Genomic DNA, 19,093 nt, shown 5'->3' with positions numbered 1-19,093 from the left:
AGCATTGATCACATAACCTAACATTTTGTTAATTGTAATGTCTGCTGGGCACCTTTACCAAGATTTGCCACGTGATCTTGGCATGACTCCTTTCATCAAGCAGTACATCATTAAAATTTGTGCTACTCACACAGGAAGACATACTTAGATACAAAATGTTGCAAGGAACAAAGTAAATTCCTTTCAGACAAATCTACCTAAGATATGAGGCTGCCAAGACCTCTTCATTGCTTAAGTATTTTTGAATTTTCTTCTTACAGCAAAGATCTTGAAGTGGTGTGACTCCATAGTAGTGCTCATGGGAGTTGTAAAGGCAGAGTTGAGTGTCATTCAGTTCTTTTTGCTCTCTTCTACTGTGTGATACTTCTTACAAATAACATACTTTATGCCCCAAAGGCGTTAACTAATCTTCTAGGCTTTCCTTTGTATATTCAGGCTCTCATTGTTTCATGTGTGTTTCTGTATGTGGCCAACCAGTTTCTTTCCTAAGCTACACCTCTATGACTGTTGTGTATTCCTTTATTGCTAATGAGAATTACATAGTTCATCTACAGCTATCCCCGGATAGTACAGCTCATGCAGACTCCCATCTCTCCAAGACCAACTCAACCCCAGAACTGGCTTTCTTGAAGTAGTAGCATAACAGAGAGGGAATGGGAAGAAATTTTTTATTTGTTAACACAGCTCTGCCTTTTTCCTTTTTTTTCCTTACAAAATGCTTTCTAAAGCTCCCCTCCATTATTATTTTATTAGATTTATGAGGTTCAGGTACATCAGCATGTCTGAATTTCAAAGCAGAGAGCTCGCCACTTCAGAATTCTTGCTGGTCTTTCTCTTTAAAGCAGTAAGAATTTACAGAGTGAATGTGGGGCATGGAGGGTGTAAGTGCCTTGATCTGTGTAAGTAGGGCTCAGACCACAATAAGTTTTGTAAGTCAGAAATTGTCCAAACGTATTTCACATGGCAGTAAATTGGTATCGTCAGCACTGCAGACAATCCCTTCCTTGTTTGTCTTCAGAAAATGAGAGAAGACTCATTCTGCCGGGGTGCTTTGCTGACTGGCCCGGTCGTCCCTCCTGCCCTTACGGGAGCGGGCGTCCTGCGCCCCAGGGTGGGCGCCGGGCTCCTCCTGAGCTCGCTTTACTTAAGCGTTTATGCACTTTGGACCGCGCGGGGTTCAGGGTAGCGGGGGCCTGGGTTAGAGGTCTGCTGGGCCTCAGGTTAGCTTACTGTGAGGTTTCGCTTTGAGTTTTTATTCATTTACCTTCTTCTAGAGGTCACATCTTCAAGGCCAAAAAACTCTTACCATTATGGTGATTTTCCTGCATCTGGTGTGTTTAACAGGTTCTAAGGATGCTGTGTTTTCTACCTAACAATGGTGTTCAGAAAGACTGTGTTACCATACCTCATATGTCAGTGCGTGATGTACGAGTAATTAAGCAGATCTTACTTTTAAGTGCTGATGTATGTTAAAACAAATGACAATGTCAGCAATCCACATTGATAATTTTAAAGTATCTGTTCATAAGAATGGTGTGGTTTGGATTCCCCCCTCCTTGGTGTCCCTGAGGTTAATGGTCATACTTAATGAGGAATAATAATAAAAATAATAGGCTAAGGCCTTTTTACCAGTTGCGTAAACCAGATGGATTTGTGTAAGTCTTTTGTTCCAGCACAGAAAACCAGCTATAATTGCATTCTTTTACCTGTTTCTTATCTGAAAAGTGCTTGAAGTGCTTAGCGTGCATGTTCAGCATTGCTATAATGTACCCATTCAAGGGTGATGTTAAAGCTCAGTTGGATACAATGCAGGACGTGAATTTAACAAGCTTAAATTAAAACGAGAGAGAGATCCCTTAGATACGGGTTTTGATGTCAATTGAGGTGTTGTATACAGCTTGTATACGTGATGATCGATGCCACACGGGTTCTTCAGTTCATTGTAGTTCAGTCCATATGTAATATAGTTACACAGTTGTTGTGACACATACTCTTGAGGGGCTCTTTTCTACAGAGAAGTAAAATTGAAATTAAAAAAGCTTCCAAACTATTGTGGTTTTGAGGGTTTACTACTTGTGAGTGTTTGAAATTTACTAAACACCCTGCTGTAATGTTCTATGTAGCTAGGTCGAAAACAGGGTGTTTCTTATGGAGAAGCAGGAAACTCTACATTCCCTGTTCTAGGGATCTCATTTCTAACTTTAAGAAGATAGGTTGTGTTCTTTAGGCTTCCCAGATCTGAAACAGAAGACAGGAATAGCCGCCTCTAAATTTTAATACTCCAGGTGCAACTCTGGCACTATTCTTAGTTAAGATGTATTCAGAGGTGAGAGGGCCTGTTTTGTGTTGTGGTTTATTTTGGTTTTTTTTTCCCCTGAAGTAAGGGTTTCACTGTAAAAACCCCTGGTGTGCTTGTAGTTATACAGGGAAGAAAGTTTCTTCTGTAGGGTACCTTATTTCTGCTTCTATATGTTCATGTTTATATCAGAATATATTGTATTGGCGTTAACAATAACTGTGGTTTTGCTTCAGAGCTGCATGGCTTAATTCTGTAGATGTACTTAAAGCAAAACTGATGTGTATATGCACTGTATGTAACACTTTGGCGTTCTGATCTCAGTTGTACCCTTTAGGCACTTCTCTAACATATTTTAGCTGTATTTTCTTACAGAAAAAGTTTGAATGACATTTATCTTCAGTTTATTGTATGTCTTGTATAATCTACTAAACTTTTATCTGAACTAAAGCATCTGATTACTTTGAATCAGTGAGTGATTCACTACCCTTAAAACTAGTCATGGTTTGCCATGTGCCTGCTTAAGTTTTTCACCTGAAGGATTCATCAGCTCTTTCTGCTGTTCACCTGAGACTCATGGACCATAGTTTACAAATTGTTGCTCAAGAAAAAAACAAAAATCAAATGAGTCCATAGTTGGTCTGGATGTAGCCCGTGAGAGGCTTGCACTTGGGCTGCATCCCCAGACATGGTTGTGTTTAGAGGTGATTGCTGTCCAAGTAAAAATTACATCTTCTGCTTGCCATGGCCAAAATCACAAAGGTAAGGTTGCAGGTTGATTTTAGAAAAAGGAAGGGTATGACTCCTTTCCTGTCTATACTTATCCTTCCCATCCCAGCCATTGCTCACCTTTTCGTCTTGACATGAGGGAATACAAACTTGGTTGAAGCTGTGGAGGTATAGTAGAATGAAAGAGCCATTGATTTTTGGCAGCAGCAACAGCAAGCCTTCGTCTCTGAAGCTGAATAACATCAGGGGATCCGGCACTCCCTGCTTCCAGTTTTTCTTTAAGCTGCAGTAGAAAGTGGGGGACTGGTTACTTGGGGCAGCTGCTGGCAAGTGGGGTGGGAAGGGATATATAATTGCCTGGGTAAGGAGTGGTGATCCAGTAAGTAGGCTCATGCAACACTCATCTCAGATATATCCAAAGACATCGTGGTTTATTCTGACCCATTACTAGAAGATGATGTACTAGGAAAAAATATTGTATTTAGGTTTCAGCACTAAAGTGCTGTGACAATTTTGAACTAATAGGGAATAATTTGTGAAAAAGGTAAATACGCAGTACAGTGGCTTCAGTGGATAATTTATTAAGAAGGTAAAAAACAAAGTTAATGCCTAAACAAAATATGTCTGACTAAAAATATTTGGGAAATATAACTGGGGTCCTTAGTGTTAATTATTAGTTGTGCGTTGAAAAAGCAGAGGGCATCTTTTTTTCTTGTCTAGTTTATGAATTGAGAGTATGTGTGGGAGATTGAGATTACCATTTCGAAAAACTGAGATCGCAACGTTTAGGAGCAATCAGTTCACTACCTACAAGCAGTATTTCCTTCAGTAAGTAAATAAGTTGTATTTAATTAGAGAACATGGTTTGGTATTTTTGCCTTGTGTAGCTTCTGTAATACTAACTGTACAGATAACGAATATGTCCCGGTTTCTTCCAGAAGCAGCTTGGCATAACATTCTGACAAAAAATAGCGATTATTTAATAAACACAGAACATTATAATAATAGATAAAGTGCTCACCAGTTGCTAAACCAATCATAATAATGTAAATCTGACTATAGTGAGCTGTTTACTAGCAACGAATTAATGTGGTATGTAGCTCAGTTTAAAAAAACATTAGTAGAGAAAATGTTATGTCTAGTTTTAAATAATCAAATTTAGTATTGTCTTCTATGTGCAGAATTAAATCATCCAGTTGTTCTGATATAATAGTAATTGAAGAGTGTGATTAAGTCGCTTCATCCTCATTGGTGCACCCTTAATTGTTAATGGTTTGTCATCTGTCCATTTGTTTTAAGAGCTGTGAAGATAGGTAGAAATCTAAACCTTAATCAATCAGTGCAACTATAAAATTTCTTTAAAAGGTTGACAATCCTTGGTGTTACAGGTTAATTTATGGGATGACCTTGTAGGCAATCCCTGGCTTGCTTCCATCCAGGCTACTGTCTTTCCTGGAGGAAGCAGGGAATGGCTTAATGATTCTTGCCAGCCACAGCCTAACTCGAAGCACAGTGCTAGGGAAGACCTTGCCTAAGTGTGCAGAGATGCAGTGGTTTAGCTTCTGGGGGAATAATGCTTTTTCATAGGAGTAGGTGCTGCCCTCTACTTCAGTGCAGTGAAAGGGGCAGCTTTGCAACTGGTAGGAGCAGGTTTCTCTTTTCCACACTGCCTTCTTCATTCTCCTTCTTGCTCACAAGGAACTGAACTTTTTTAGACTGGCTATTTTGGTCTGTGGAGGCACACAAGGGAAGAAAGGGATGAGTGAGTGATGGCTGCTTGCGTGAGGTGGGAAGGGGCCAGATGGCTGCTGTAGGGGAAGAGTGAGAAGCAAGTGCTGGTGGTAAGGTTTGATATTCCAAATCAGAATGCAAGTTTGGACCAAACTGAAAATTATTTTAAGGAAAATAATTTTTGTTTCAGGTTGGTTGTTTTGAACATTTGCTAGCAGTAAGTAACTCTTCCCTCAAGTCAATTCATATAGTTCTGCATAGATAAAATGTATTTTTGTTTCATTTTTGTCCTCTGTAATATGAACATTTCACATTTCTATGCTCTAGCTTAAATCAGCACAGTAAGTTAACTTCCTGTTTTACAGTTTCATTAGGACCCCTGGGCTTTTGTATTATGCGTAATTATGGAGCTTTGTACTAGAGGACAGACATCTGGCAGAAAGGCACTATTGGGACTGAACATAGATTTCTGCTATTACCAGCACTTTGGCTGGATATGTGGGTTTTAAAAACACAAAAGTATTATCATACAAAAGTATGATAATACTTTTACCCTGACACTTGTGGAAAAAGAGCTATCACAGGGACAAAAATTGCAGCTTCCCTTTTTCACAAAAAAATTTAATAAGAATTCTGCAAGAACATCACTTCTCTTTAAAGCCATGCCAAACTTTTTAAAATAGAGTTACACCTAAGAGTCAGAAGCTATAATTTTAATGTTTTTTTCTATTAAAAACTTATGTGAAATTTAACATTTAAGTTACCCTGGTAATTATTCTTACTGCTACTTTAACATTTCTAGTGTGTCTGCATGTGGTTTTTAAAATGAGCATCACCAGTCAAGGTGCAGAATTTTTTTGGATGTATTGGTGAAAATACATTTTTACTGATCTTTATTATCATGAGTTACATTGACTGATAAGTGTAAATTCTAAAGCTAAACGTGCCAGCAATGAAACTCTCATTTCATGATATTAGTAGTGGTTTTCTGCCATGTTACTAGGGGAGTCCATAATTCTGGGTTATTGTTTTTCTCTGTCCAATACACGTCTTCCACATACTTAATATTGATTGTATTAATTTAATATTACCTCATGTAAGATAATTAAATTGGCACATATTTTACTGTATTTGTAATAATTTAACTCCAGTAGGTTTTTATATTGTGAACAAAGTGCTATATAAAAGCATAATGCTAATCTATACAAAGCCTAAAATACCCATTTTTTAATTGGATTTGAACAAAAGTATCATCTGACACCCTCTTTTAATTTTCAATTGTGGTGTCTTCGAAGGAGATGCTGTTCTTTCAAGATAGCCTAAAGAGCTTTTCATATTTGGTGGAATTTTTTTAATTGATTGAATGGACTGAAAATATAAGAGCTTGGGGAAAAAAGCAAACCAACTGATGAATAGATTTACCCAGAAACTCCTTGGATTATTTCAGTCTAGTGGTTTTAGCTTTTCTTGTTCTTTAGATGTTTTAATCTTTACAAATTCTGTAAGTTTTCTTTGTGCTGGCCGCTTTCAAGCTAATCTTAGGTGCAGAGATCTTTCACAGGGTCATGCTTCTGAAGTTTTAATCCTGGAATTTGGAGTTGCAGTTCTCCAAAACTTATGTAACTCATACCACTGGTGATCAGGTGGGTTTTTATCAGTCAGCTTTTGAAAAGGATTTCATAAGTTATTGGAGAAAATGAAATGCAACTTTCCAGCTGAAAGAGGAAGTGATGAATATATGGAGTTCTTACTTTGTTGTCTAGATGGTTCAGTAAAATCATGTGACTGACATACCAAGATGTAGATTCAAAGCCAAGTTCCTTGACAAAGATAATTAAGAAGAAATAATTTTCTGTCAATGACTATCACAAATGTATCTTGGAATATGCCAAAATCTGTATACCCTACCAAAATACAATGGGGAAGTTGTAGTTGCCTGCAGCGCTCCTTTTGTGTGCTACGATTTTATTATATTTCTTTTATTATAAAACTGGCTTACAGTTTTGTGTTATGGTTGGCTGCTTTTGGTTGCTAGTTCTTTATAAATCCCTTTGTAAGTTTTTAATATGCTATTTCAGTCAGACTTTGAAGATATCTAAAAGAAAAAAAAGTATGTCACAGAAATTTACAATGAGTGTATCTCATTAGAACAGTCAGTTACAGATGCATATTTTCAATGGGTAATTACATTTGGTTGGTTTTAGTACTTAAGAGTGAGGATTTCTCCACTTTTAAAAATGCCTTATACTAATGGAGGCAGTTTATTTTCTTTTTGGAGCAGGGGGGAGGACAATGGCAATATTTTGTCTTATGTGTACTAGGGCTTCCATTAAACTACCTACACTAGTTTTATTTAAAGCAGCATGACTTTTCTTGTGTAGGCAAGGCTACACAACAGATTTGGGAATGGCAGTCAGAACTTGTTTGGTCCTGTGCTATCAGATACTGAACTTTTTTGCCAGCTGTGAAGCGTACATATTTTTGGTGTCTATTTGTGCTACTATTCAGTTCATTTTTATTATATTTGGCAAGTAAATTGAAAACAGCAATCAGTATGTATTTCATAAGGTACGGGGGGTTTTGTAATACTCTGAAGCCATAGGATTGCCAAAACTTACTGCAGTAGGTGCCACAGACTGAGCTGAAGCTTGTTTTAGAAAATGTATGTGAATTTAATTTTAAATTCTCAGGATGTTTATACATTTTTCCAGAAAGCTGGTATTTCATGTAAGTTTTCTTTGCAAAGTTGTTTGGCTCTGTAAATTGGCATAGAAGACAAATACTGTGAACTCATGGGTTTTGCTGCTGTTTCAGTAATGGGAAATTTAAGCGATCAGTGTTCCCCATTGTTACCTCTGAAGAGGCCTTTGCTGGCTGTGGAGGCAGAATCCTGCTTCACAGCCCTTTGCTGCAGAGAAGAGCCCCAGAGACAGCTGCTGCCCCAAGCTGGGTGGTGCCGCACCTTGCCTTGAATGTATTTATGAATATTTTCAGTGTTTACACACATGACATTTTGCAACATCTCATCCCTGGAGGTGGTGGTGTTAATCGTAATTAATAATCTACCGGATTTATAAATATTTAAATTGACTTTCCCTTTGGCTATTGAGTGAATCTGGGGCAGAGGTGGAAAACACAATTTGTTAAGCCTAACTCTACATATGGTACTAAAAAAAATAACTAAAAATGTAGACATTTACAGAGAGGCTAAATACTTCCTGTGGTCTTGATGAAGAGCTGTCATTGGCATCAATGGGAATATGTCTGAAAAAAGGAGATTATATAGTCCTCGTGTGTAAACTTACATACCATGGTGAAAAAGAAGAAAAAAAGATCATTTTCTTCTACATATAGCATGAATTTGACAGACATCAGCATCTATTCCAGCAGGTTGCACTGCTATAGATGTAACATGGATCAATAAAACTATTATTTTCTTGGCACAGCTCAAATCAGATCTCCAAATGAAATAAGCTACATCAGGAAAAAAAATCTTTTGGTGGGTAAAACGGCATCTACAATAAGGCTTTTCTAAAAACTGCTGTACTGGGAGCATAGAAACATTATACTCCTGTGCATTATAGTTAAGTTGGGAAAACGTTTACATGCAACCCAATCTCCAGTTGATTTTACTCGGTATGGGCCTAATAAAACAACTGGTGAAGGCAGAAGAGGAGACTTGCCTTTCACTTCAGTTTCTAGGTCAGTAGCCACTGATGTAAGCTTGATAATATACAGGATTCTTTAAGCCAAAAACAAAGGTGCTGTGGATAGACAGAGTTATCAAATAATCACTAAAACAATCAGGAGATAGACATAGTTATTAAACAATCACTAAAAATAATCAGAGAAGCTGTCATATAAACAGTTTTTCTAGATCAAAGTCTTTCTGCTGTTACAGTAGAATGGGTTTTATCTCAACTATCATAGTTCTGTTTTAATTTGATATTCACTTGAAGTTGGGTATAGTTTGCCTGTGTTACATTGGAACATGCTGGGTTTTAAACATGAAAAAAAATCATACATGGAAACTGATCATCTGTGTGGTGTATCACACTATGAGAGATCCAAGCAAAGCTGCTGTTAGTTTCTCCTTATGTTAGGGAGTTGTCAGCTCAAGTGACAGCCTATAATTTATAGATCTCTTCATCTGTGTTCAATACATGGTGGCAAAAATTCAATGTAAAGCACAAGAAGCTTAATTTTCAGTTTTAACCCTAAAGGTTTGTGTGTCATTAATATATTCTGGGAATGATAAGGCCTTATAATTGAATATTCTTTGCCTTTGGTAAACTAGACCATTAATGCTGACTTCCCAGTTTAAGGATTATGAAGCAACTTCTGTAAAATTAACTTAATGCTGTTTGAAAATTCTATGAATAAAATAATGATCACAATTCAGCCAATTCAGTGAAGAAGCATGGTACTTCTAATTGATTTTTTACATCCAGTCTAAAAGATAGCGTCTTGGTAATGGATTAAAATGCGACACTGTCTGGATTCAGCATGCAGTCCTTTGTGCAGCATGTGTGCTCTTTCGCATTTCCTCTATGTATTAAACAGGTTTATGCAGCTGACATGTAGCTAGGCTATATGTAGCTAGGCTTCGTCTGTGCTGAACTCAGTGTGCTTGTAGGTGCATGTGGCTTTTAAAGGACAAACCAGCAGACACAAGTCAAGCGATCTTTGTAGGGGGGCATATCTGTTCTGGTTTTGTTGTAATTGGCATGGATAATAAAGGTGATGATAATACAGCAGCATCGGTGTCTGCCTGTACGTGTCAACTGATTATGTTCCCAAGATTTCCATTGAACTTGAAACTCTACCTGCTGGCAAGAGCCTCATGATGTGTTACACCATCTCTGCTGCTGCTGTTTCTTTTGCCAGGTGAATGATTGCTGTTAAGAAATGCCAATGTGTTATATTACACATTTCTTGTCTGTAGGCATGTCCCAGATTTGTTATGAGTGTTAAATCCAAAGCAAAGTGTCTTTAATATTTGCTGTTTACCCTTGTCATTTCTAGTATTTTAGCATGTATTAGCTAATTCACTCTTTAAAGAAAGGAAAAAAAAAATCAAACACAAAAACCCAAAACTAGGCTATATGTAGCCTTAGATTTTTTCAGTCGGGCTATGGAGCTGAATGTGCAGAGCTCTGGAAAACTAGATTCCGTTCTCTGTTGTGTGATCTGTCATGGTTAGTCTGTAGATGCTTTTGAAGAATAACAAATGCTTAAAACTCCCATAAAATATTTGATGCCAAATCTGTTGGTTTCTCTTCTGCTTCGTTTTATCTTTTTTTCACTTGCTTTTTTAACAGCATTTGTAGCTCAGCTGGTCAGGGTTTTGTGGTGTTTTTTTTAACAGACTCCACTGAATGTACAGCTGTTCTCAAGTTGGCTGAGGTCAGGTTCTGGAGTGTGACTGAATGGTGTCGTAGTTGAAATCTCTGATAAGGGGAATTGGTCATTTAGTAATAAACCCAGCCCAGGAACTGATAAAAGTATAAAAATTAGTCTTGATTTTCTAGATCATCAATTGCTGTACATCATGCTGCAGACTTTTGGTGACTAGGGATTCGACAACTCTTCGAAAGACTTGTCAGAAAACCCGAATTGTATAAAACTCACATATAGTCCTGAGGGCAAACAAAACCTGAAGTGATACTATGTTTATAGCGATTGTTAAAAAAGTAAACTGCACAACTTTTATGGCATTTTCCCTTCTTCTGTTAAGTGGTAAAAGTAATAAAACTTTGCTCTGTTTTACAGGTGTTAGTGCTGGCACAAGTGGGAATTTGGAGAGGTGGACGGGAGAAAAGGGACAAGGTTGTCACACCAGAAATAATTCTAAAGCCAGTATAAGCCATAGTGGGTATTATGTATGTTGTGCAATGTGACATTTTTCAGAAGTATAGAAGGGTTTGATACATTTGCAGGACACTTCAGATTATTCAACTCAGCTCTCTGTAGTTCTGCCCTTACCAAAAGTTACCACATTTTCATTTGGGCTGAAAAATTGGGTTTCTTAGGCTGGTATTTAAGAATTTAAACAAAAAGCACTAACCAGATTCTTCAGACTGTTTCTGAGCATTGAGCTAGCAGGGACAAATATATCTTTGCTGTAATAAAAAATATTTTGACAGGCAAACCTTTTTAATGCTATTTGTAATTTAGAGGGGAAGTCTAAATTTCACTGGAGAAGACCTCTCAGATTTCCTTGCTTACGTGTGGATGGTAATTTTCAGAAACCTTAATTAGAACTGAGTGTCACAGAAATAGAAGGTGGAAAAGGAAAGCTGGGAAACAGCAGCCAAAAGGTGAGGTTAGATGAGGCACTGGGTGTGGAGAAGAGGAATGGCGAAACTGAAGTTGCACAGGTCTAGGTGCTGAACACCTGTGTGGTGAGGAGGAGGTTGTGAGAGAGGTGAGGTACAGTCTTGGTGGTGGAGGAACTGGACTGCAGGAGAGGGGAATGAAGAAGCTAATGGAGAGGAACTAAGGCTGGGAAGCAGTGGGACTAGACCATGGAGCGGGGAACCAGTGTATCAGGCTGGAGTACAGTTACTGGAGGAATTGGTGTTGGGTTACCTTGTGGTGACAAGACCATGTCAACCAGGACCAGGATTCACAGGGGTAAGACTATAGAATCCCGAACAGCAGACTAGCACTTTCCCAAGAAGTTTGAAGAGGGGGAAATTACAATCTGGTTGGGCAGTAGCAGTTGCAATGCAGGTAGCTGATTAGTCAAGATACTCCTGCAAAAGTCTGGCCTGGTTACAGTGCCTGTCTGCATCATGATGTGGAGTCCACACCTTCTGCTTGTCACTTTTACATGTGATGTAAAACAATTAAACAGCAGTCTTTCCAGCTGTTAGCTGCCCAGTTATTTCCAAGATTTGAAATGTAACAAAAAGATTGGTGTCTAGGCTTTTCTCCTAGACGATCTGCTTTAGCTTGCTCTGGAACAGACAGCAGGATAATGGCTTTAAACTACAAGAGGGTAGATTTAGATCAGGTGTAAAGAAGAAATTCTTTATGGTGAGGCACTGGAACAGGTTGCCCAGAGAAGCTGTGGATGCCCCCTTCGTGGAAGTGTTCAAGGCCAGGTTGGATGGTCTGGTGGAAGGTGTTCTCTGCCCATGGCAGGGGGTTGGAGCCAGATGATCATTAAGGTCCCTTCCAACCCAAACCGTTCTGTGATTCTATGTAAATTGTCACAGCATGCCTCACCAGAGAAATATAATAGGATGTTATGGCAGGTGGTGTGACAGCATAGCCAGTGCAGGAGACAGAGTCATGGGACAGAGGCTTTTCCTATGGGATTATGGTTGATCTCTTTTCACATGTGCTTTCTTTGGAGCAAAACACTTGACTCTCTCCAGGGGATCCACATTTTGTTTTCCCCAAGGTGTCTATTGGGAGCAGCCTGTGAATTGCATCCTGATACAGCTCTACAGAATTTTTAGACTAGAGGCTGTGATAGTGCTTTCCCTGAAGTGTGAGCCAAACTGGAAAGCATATGCTACCACATACCTGGAGATTTTATCTTCATGTGATTATGAGACTTTATCATAATGTGATTAGAAACCTTGTTTCTAATATTTCTAAAATGTTTAGGACATTATTTAATTATTTATTTTAAGGTTGGCTCTCTACTGAATGGATTAATGAAGAGATGGAATATCCTCAATAATAGGGAATAACCTGGATACTGCTACGTATTCTGAATATGAGCTGGCTCCTTCAACAGTCCACTCAAATATGGATGTGGTCTCTGATTTTTGAGGGCTAAGAAGTTTTGTGTGGTTTTATATCACTGCTTCTGAGCTGGTATGAACTCTCAGAAGAGATCTTGAAATACTTTGAATGGTACTTTAATTGTGGCAGACTTTATCCACCTACAGGTAAATGAGAGAACACACAAACCTGTTTGTTACTTTTAGAGCTGATCTGATGCTGTCATTATTTTTGAAAAATATACAGTTTGCACATATGGGACTGGAATTGTGTGATTACACACTCTCCTTTAAATTTTCTAGCATTCTCATAGCATCACACATTCTGTAAAGTAATCTCAGGTTTAGGAGCTGAATGTTGCTAAGCAATCTGTTTTTTATTCTCTTTAGTCAAAAAAATTTGTGAAGGCCCTTCTTGAAGCTTTAATTCTTGCCAGTTATGAAGAGTGCATGACTCACAAGGGAGTTACTTAATGTTTATGTGATTACTTGTGACTTGTGAAATTTTAAACTTGCTTTACCTGTCTATGTGAAGCACTTCCCTTTTCTTTCTCCTTTCATGGCCATATTGCCTTATTAAAGAAAGGAAAGGGCACTGTTTATGTACCTGAGTACTGCTTGTTAAGTAAAATAGATGGCTTCTGATGTAATTTTGCTATTGAACTGCATGGCAGCATTTCAGTCTTAAGTGTTTGAGTGAAAGCAGTGTTTTGTATTAAGCTTTTCAGTATGTTGTAAAAAAAGCATCTTTTTATTTCAAAACACAGTTTAAACTGTTGTGTTTTATTGCAGTAATAAAACCTCAGAACAATTTGAGTAAAACATAAATGGTTTATTAGCTTTAAGCTAATAAAAACTTTGTTCTTTGCCAAAGCTGTTGCTGTAGCTGACAACCATCAATAGTTACAAGATGATTAAATGGAGATGTATTTAACAGCATCCTCTACTCTTGGAAGGACCGTGGTTTTAATGGCCTCCCACACTTTGCAATAGACTGAGCAAGATTCAGAACTTAAACATGTTTCAGACATTGCATAGTCTTGGTAAATAACTTCTAACTCTGTCTTCTCATCTCCAAGTCATCTTTTGCAACCATCTCAGCAGTTGTAGGAGTACCACTCATAGTTTCTGAAGTGCTTTGACATGCTTAGACCATGAGTGATAGTTTTTATTCTTTACCTTTTATGGTTCATTACTTTCCAAAATGGAGCTATGCTTGTTACTAGGATAGTTTTTGTCCAAAAGCAGTGTGCTTCATTTCTTTGAGTAACGTCAGTTTCTTCACATATGTCCAGATCTTTTGGACTGAAGGCCTATGAAGATGTGTTCTGGGTCTTGCTTTTGGGTAGTTATGATAGAGCAGGTTCTGGTAGCTGAGTGAATGTTCCCACTCTGCCTCTATTCTTTGATTACTGACTTCTTGTGATTATTTTCAGTGTAACACCCTGATTTTCAGAGTGTGTCTGTTCGTGACAAAATGGGATGACCTGGGGACACCCACCATGCTTCAGATGTGGTCTTGCATAATTGCTTGTTGCGGAAAAATTCTCCATGTCATTCATTCCGCCCAATAGCTTTACAAAATAATGTCTGTGCATGCAATCACCTGCTCTAATTTGCTTCTGCTGTTGCAATTTGTTGCAAGGCACAAAGTCACAGTACAGACTCAGTGCAAAACAGAAATAATGGAGCCTTCTGTACTGAATGAAAGAGCTGTGAGTTTGGTCTTTCAGACTGCCTCTCTTTAATGTGTTTGTGCAGACTTAGATGATGCACTGTAATAAGTGAGAGCTATTACAGTTGGCTGTCTTGTCTCTCTGTCTTCACTTTTATATGTCTTTTCTAAACCTCAGCTGTTTAATACTAATTTTTACTTACTAGCTATGTAGCTCAGGCTGTTTTTTTTTAGGAGAGAGTTACTTTCAAAAATTAGGCTAGGAAAAACATACTATTTTGCCCATGCAGGCATCTCCCTTCCTCTCCCCAACCCACCTTCCTGTGCTTGTACAATCTTGAAAGGTGATGGTGACATGATGGCTAGGAGTTTTTGTGTTAAGGACTTACCTTTTGCTTTCCATCTTTAAAGTCTCTTTAAAGTCTTTCCTTAGGGAATAGAGGAAAGGTGACAATTCCACACATGTTCAGTGAAGGCTGTTTATTTTTGACACTCAGTTATTCTGAAGGTTCAACTCCATGTTGAGCAGGAAGATGGTTCAAGATGGTTCAGCTGCATTTTGGGAAGAGTAGCTAAGTCTGAGGAGGAGCTTGAACTGTGAGAAGCTCTCTGATGCTGTCACATAACAGCCTTCATGGCTCCTGTGGAAGAAGAATCAAATGTCAAGTGAATGAGAACTGGTGGGAGTCAAGGAGCCTGCTGTTGGTAGGGAAGTAAGGAGATGCAAGGGGGATGACTTCTTGTGATACTAGGGAGAGACAAAGAAGACAGAAGATAACTTCTTGTGATACTAGAGAGAGACTGAGTGCCAGTGTGAGAAATGGGGACAAGGTGAGATAGATAATTGTGCAAGAGAAGAACATCCAGGAGGAAACAGGAACTGATAACTAGTCAGACAGAAGAAACAGAGGAAGAAGAGGAATAGCTTTATCTGCAAGGAAGCGGTGTGCAGCAGGAACTCACTGAATAAAAAACAAGGGGAGAGGAAAGTGGGAGACTGAGCTTGGGTCACAGAGACCAAAGCAGATGAAGAACATGTTGTGTGTGATATACTGAGGGTGAAAAAGAAATCAATCAAGACAGGAACCGTGGGAGTACTGGCACTGGGTGATAAAGACATCAAAGCCTGAAGTTACAGGGAAAATACTAAGGATGAAGTGAAATCTGGGGAGATGAAGCTGTGTGTGCAGTATCACACAACAGACCTGCCCAAAGAGGGAGGTTGCATTCCTGTCATCATGGTTCTGCCACTCCGCTACTTTCCATCTTTAACGCTTGTTGAGCTCTTCTACGAGCCAGCTCAGCAGCAGAAGCCTGATGGAGCAGCTAGTAGATTGAATTATCTCACAAAGGGGTCTTGGAAGAGCAAACAACTGGAACTGGGGATGTGTGTAAATGGGGGTAGTAGTATGGCCTTCCCCATGTGGCAGCAGAGAGGTGAAGAGAAGCAATTTGAAGGAAGATGTTGCTGCAGGGGAGAGGCAGGACTGAAGCAGTAACAGATTGGGAAGAAAGGGTCGAGTCTGAGAAGGAGAAGCTGGCAGAATAATCAGCCTGTTAGAAATTTTTCTTCTCAAAATGCTGAAAGGATCCATGATTTTTTCAGTCTCACTATTTCTGTCAGCAAAAATTTGTAAAAGCTGGAGGAAAGGTACAGATTTGTATGGCCAATTAACATTACCATCCATTAGTAAAAGTGGAAGAGGTTTTTGCAGTAGGCCTAAAGGCTCTGATTCTGCTGATAATTCTTGATATAATTTGAGCATTGTGGAATTTCCCCCTTATTTAAAGGCCTAGGAAATTACACATGTAGGAAAGGAATGCTTTCTTAAAGCTGTAAAATAATATGAAATGGAAGTGCAGTCTTAATTTGTTGCATTTACAAATATGCACCATTATGTTTATTTTTAGTCAGTGTCTCTGCTTCAGCCAGAATAAAGAATGAACAGTATTAAAAGACCTCATGAATATTTTGTTCCTCATCATAATTCTGTGTGTTACTCTGTGCCCTATTCTAATTCTGATCTGTTAATTTCCATAAGCACTCTGAGTGATCTGCTGTAGTGAGATACTTTGTTTCATATACACATTAAAATTATCTGTGTTCTTCATACAGAGAACTGAAGGATGAGAGTTAAAAAAACAAAAACCAAACCAAAACCAACAACCCTCCCCAGAACCCACTTAGCTGAACACATAATTATTAACCTGGCAAAACACAATTCCATGTTATGTTTTTCTGTATTCTACCAACTGTAAATGAGACCCCGGGAGTTGAATAACACTGCTGAGGAGTGTTGTGGAACATATGGAGTAAATCAGGCTTCATCCCAGGATCTCTGCTGGTTCCAGAGGCAAAGCAATGTGTGTCCTTATTTTCCAAGGTTATGGTGATGTGCCTTTGCAATGGCGTTGTCCTTTCCCTCTGTGCACTTGCCCACTCTAAACATGGACTGACTTGTAGGTGTGGTCCATCCCGTTCCTTAAAAAAATTATATGTAACACTTCTAATTTCATACCATGAGTTACTGCTGAAATACTGTCTGTTGTCTAGCGGGTGTTTTGGGTTCTCCTTTTTGGGGTGGGGTGAAGGGGTTGGTGGATGAAATACTAACAGGTGCTGTGCAGGAATTTTACAGATCCTTCTGGTACTCAGATGAGATGCAACAGTATTGCCAGTCTGTGTCATTGGTAATATTGAAAATGCTTACATAAGTGGAAGTGTTGACCTTTTTTGATATCTGCAAGTCTGAAGCTTTAGATACCTGCACATTTCTCCTAAAATATCTTGTTAGAGCATGCCATTTACTTGTTTAAACACAGTAACAAGCTTGACTAAAAATAAAAATTGAAAAAAGGCTGTCTCATGTTAATGCTGTTCTCTTTTAAGGAGGCTTTCTGCTTTTGCATAAGAAGTTATAGTCTGGTTTGTATGATGTATCAGGAGTTCCTGTATGTATCATTTATTTCCCTGAATAAGAATTTACAAGATACTGGGTAATTTATGACTGTTTGCCTAACTTAGCAAAGGGTTGAGTGCTTTCTTCTTAATTATGATCTATACATCAGCATTCAATAGCAGGAATACCAGAGGTGACTTCAGAATCCAAAGGCTAGTGCAGAAGCCGTAGCTATTATATCTGGATATACTCTTGTCATAACTGAAATACTCATGGAAATAGGTTTAATATGGCTTTTGTGTGTAATCTTGCAACATGTTTTGATTTTGGTTTTTTTGAGGTTGTGGCTACACAGCCACCTTGACCACTAAGTCTGCAGAGAAAGGCACCTTCCTCTAACTCTCAGCCTTACTTGTGCTTGCCCTGGCACTTACATGGCTGCATAGAGAGCCAGGCTGTGGAACTGATGTAGCTTTAAAAAAAAAACACTACTCATATTTTATTTTTTTTTGGGGGGTCCAATAGATCAGTTTCAGCAGCAACACAGCAGCATAGATTTAAGTTGGATTAAAGCATGTAATCATGACTTCAGCTGTGATCGAAGTAAGTCAGGAGTGTGGAAAATAGATTTTTCTTCTTCTGGGGTTTGCTCTATTTCTAGTTTTATTTTATTCCTTGAAAGAAGGGCTCATGTGAGGGTGACGATTTGGACACAAGAGGCCAAATTCCGCAGAGTGGACTCCAGAATTATGATGTCCCATACAGCATATCTGTTCTGTGGAATTTTCTGAAATTTATCTGTGCTAGGAAGAAATTTTTGCTTACCACTGCTGTGAATTTGTTTTGGCTTCCTTCAGCAATTTTCATATTAGCTTTTATTTGGCTGTAACTCTCAAGCAGGCAATGTACCAGCATCTCTATGCAGATGACCTGATACAGCCTCTTCGAATTTGATGGTTTTGTTGTATACCAGAAAAACTTATTCTTTTTCTACCATCTTTAATTTGTGTTAGCATAATTAGAAGATGGATTTGCTTTAACTCTATTTTTTCCTCCATCTTATTGTAACAGGCTAGGCAAGTTCTTATTTGCATCTATAAAATATGCTTGGGAAAGATGAAAATCATATTTGCCTTAAGAGCAGTGCTCACAAACACTCTGAGCTTCCAGACAAATCTATTTTATGTCAAAAAAAATAAAGTTAGCTAACTATTCTGTAGTAAATATTACCAATCAGTATGCAAGCTGTCTGTGAAATTTGTAAGAATTATTTCAAATGTTAACATTATATCTTAAATATAAGAATATTTTTTATATTTTATAAAGTATAAATGGCTAGTATAGCAGCTTTCTTATTATATTAATGTGGCTTAATGAACAGATTCTGCAAACACTGAGCTTAAGACCTGATGGTTTATTACTGTGTCTTGACATAAGTCGGAACATTCATTGTAGAAGGCATTGCTGTTCGTGTTTTCAGGACAGAGCTCTAAACAAGGTGTTCTGAAACCCATTGCTTAAAAATATGTGGGGTTTCTTTTTGTTTTCCCCTACTGCAGGTGTGATGGACAGGTAGCAGAAGATTTCACTTTGATATCAGGGAATCAGAATGACTGAGTGCTTCCTGCCTCCCACTAGCAGCCCCAGTGAACACCGTCGGGTAGAACACAGTGGGGGTCTTGCTCGTACTCCCAGCTCTGAAGAAATCAGTCCTACAAAATTCCCTGGATTGTACCGCACTGGTGAGCCTTCACCACCTCATGACAGCTTGCATGAGCCTCCAGATATAGTGTCTGATGATGAAAAGGAGCATGGGAAGAAGAAAGGAAAATTTAAGAAGAAAGAAAAAAGAAGTGAGTAGGCAATTTCTCTTATTTCATGCTTATAATTTCTCTCTCTCTTTCTCTCTCTTTCTCTCTCTTTCTCTCTCTTTCTCTCTCTTTCTCTCTCTTTCTCTCTCTTTCTCTCTCTTTCTCTTTCTCTTTCTCTTTCTCTTTCTCTTTCTCTTTCTCTTTCTCTTTCT

The 19,093-nt window shown here is 38.5% G+C and overlaps 1 protein-coding gene across 2 annotated transcripts in view; it reads left to right on the top strand.

Moving 5' to 3' along the window:
• Positions 1 to 19,093, top strand: part of RALBP1 (ralA binding protein 1) — a 36,169-nt gene that overhangs the window by 92 nt on the left and 16,984 nt on the right. The window contains exons 2-3 of one of the 2 annotated variants that reach the window (XM_026842368.1): positions 1,089 to 1,095; positions 18,617 to 18,923. In XM_026842368.1, the coding sequence (XP_026698169.1) occupies positions 18,680 to 18,923 (244 nt within the window). In that variant the 5' untranslated portion in view covers positions 1,089 to 1,095; positions 18,617 to 18,679. Of the gene's footprint in view, positions 1 to 1,088; positions 1,096 to 18,616; positions 18,924 to 19,093 lie in introns of those variants that run through there. The other variant, XM_026842369.1, reaches the window with a different exon arrangement.

This window comes from Athene cunicularia (genome assembly GCF_003259725.1).
Source record: "Athene cunicularia isolate RWA chromosome 2 unlocalized genomic scaffold, athCun1 chr2_part1, whole genome shotgun sequence".
Taxonomy (NCBI): Eukaryota; Metazoa; Chordata; class Aves; order Strigiformes; family Strigidae; genus Athene; species Athene cunicularia.
The sequence above is the reverse complement of the archived record's forward strand: the minus strand, read 5'-3'. Positions and strand labels throughout refer to the sequence as shown.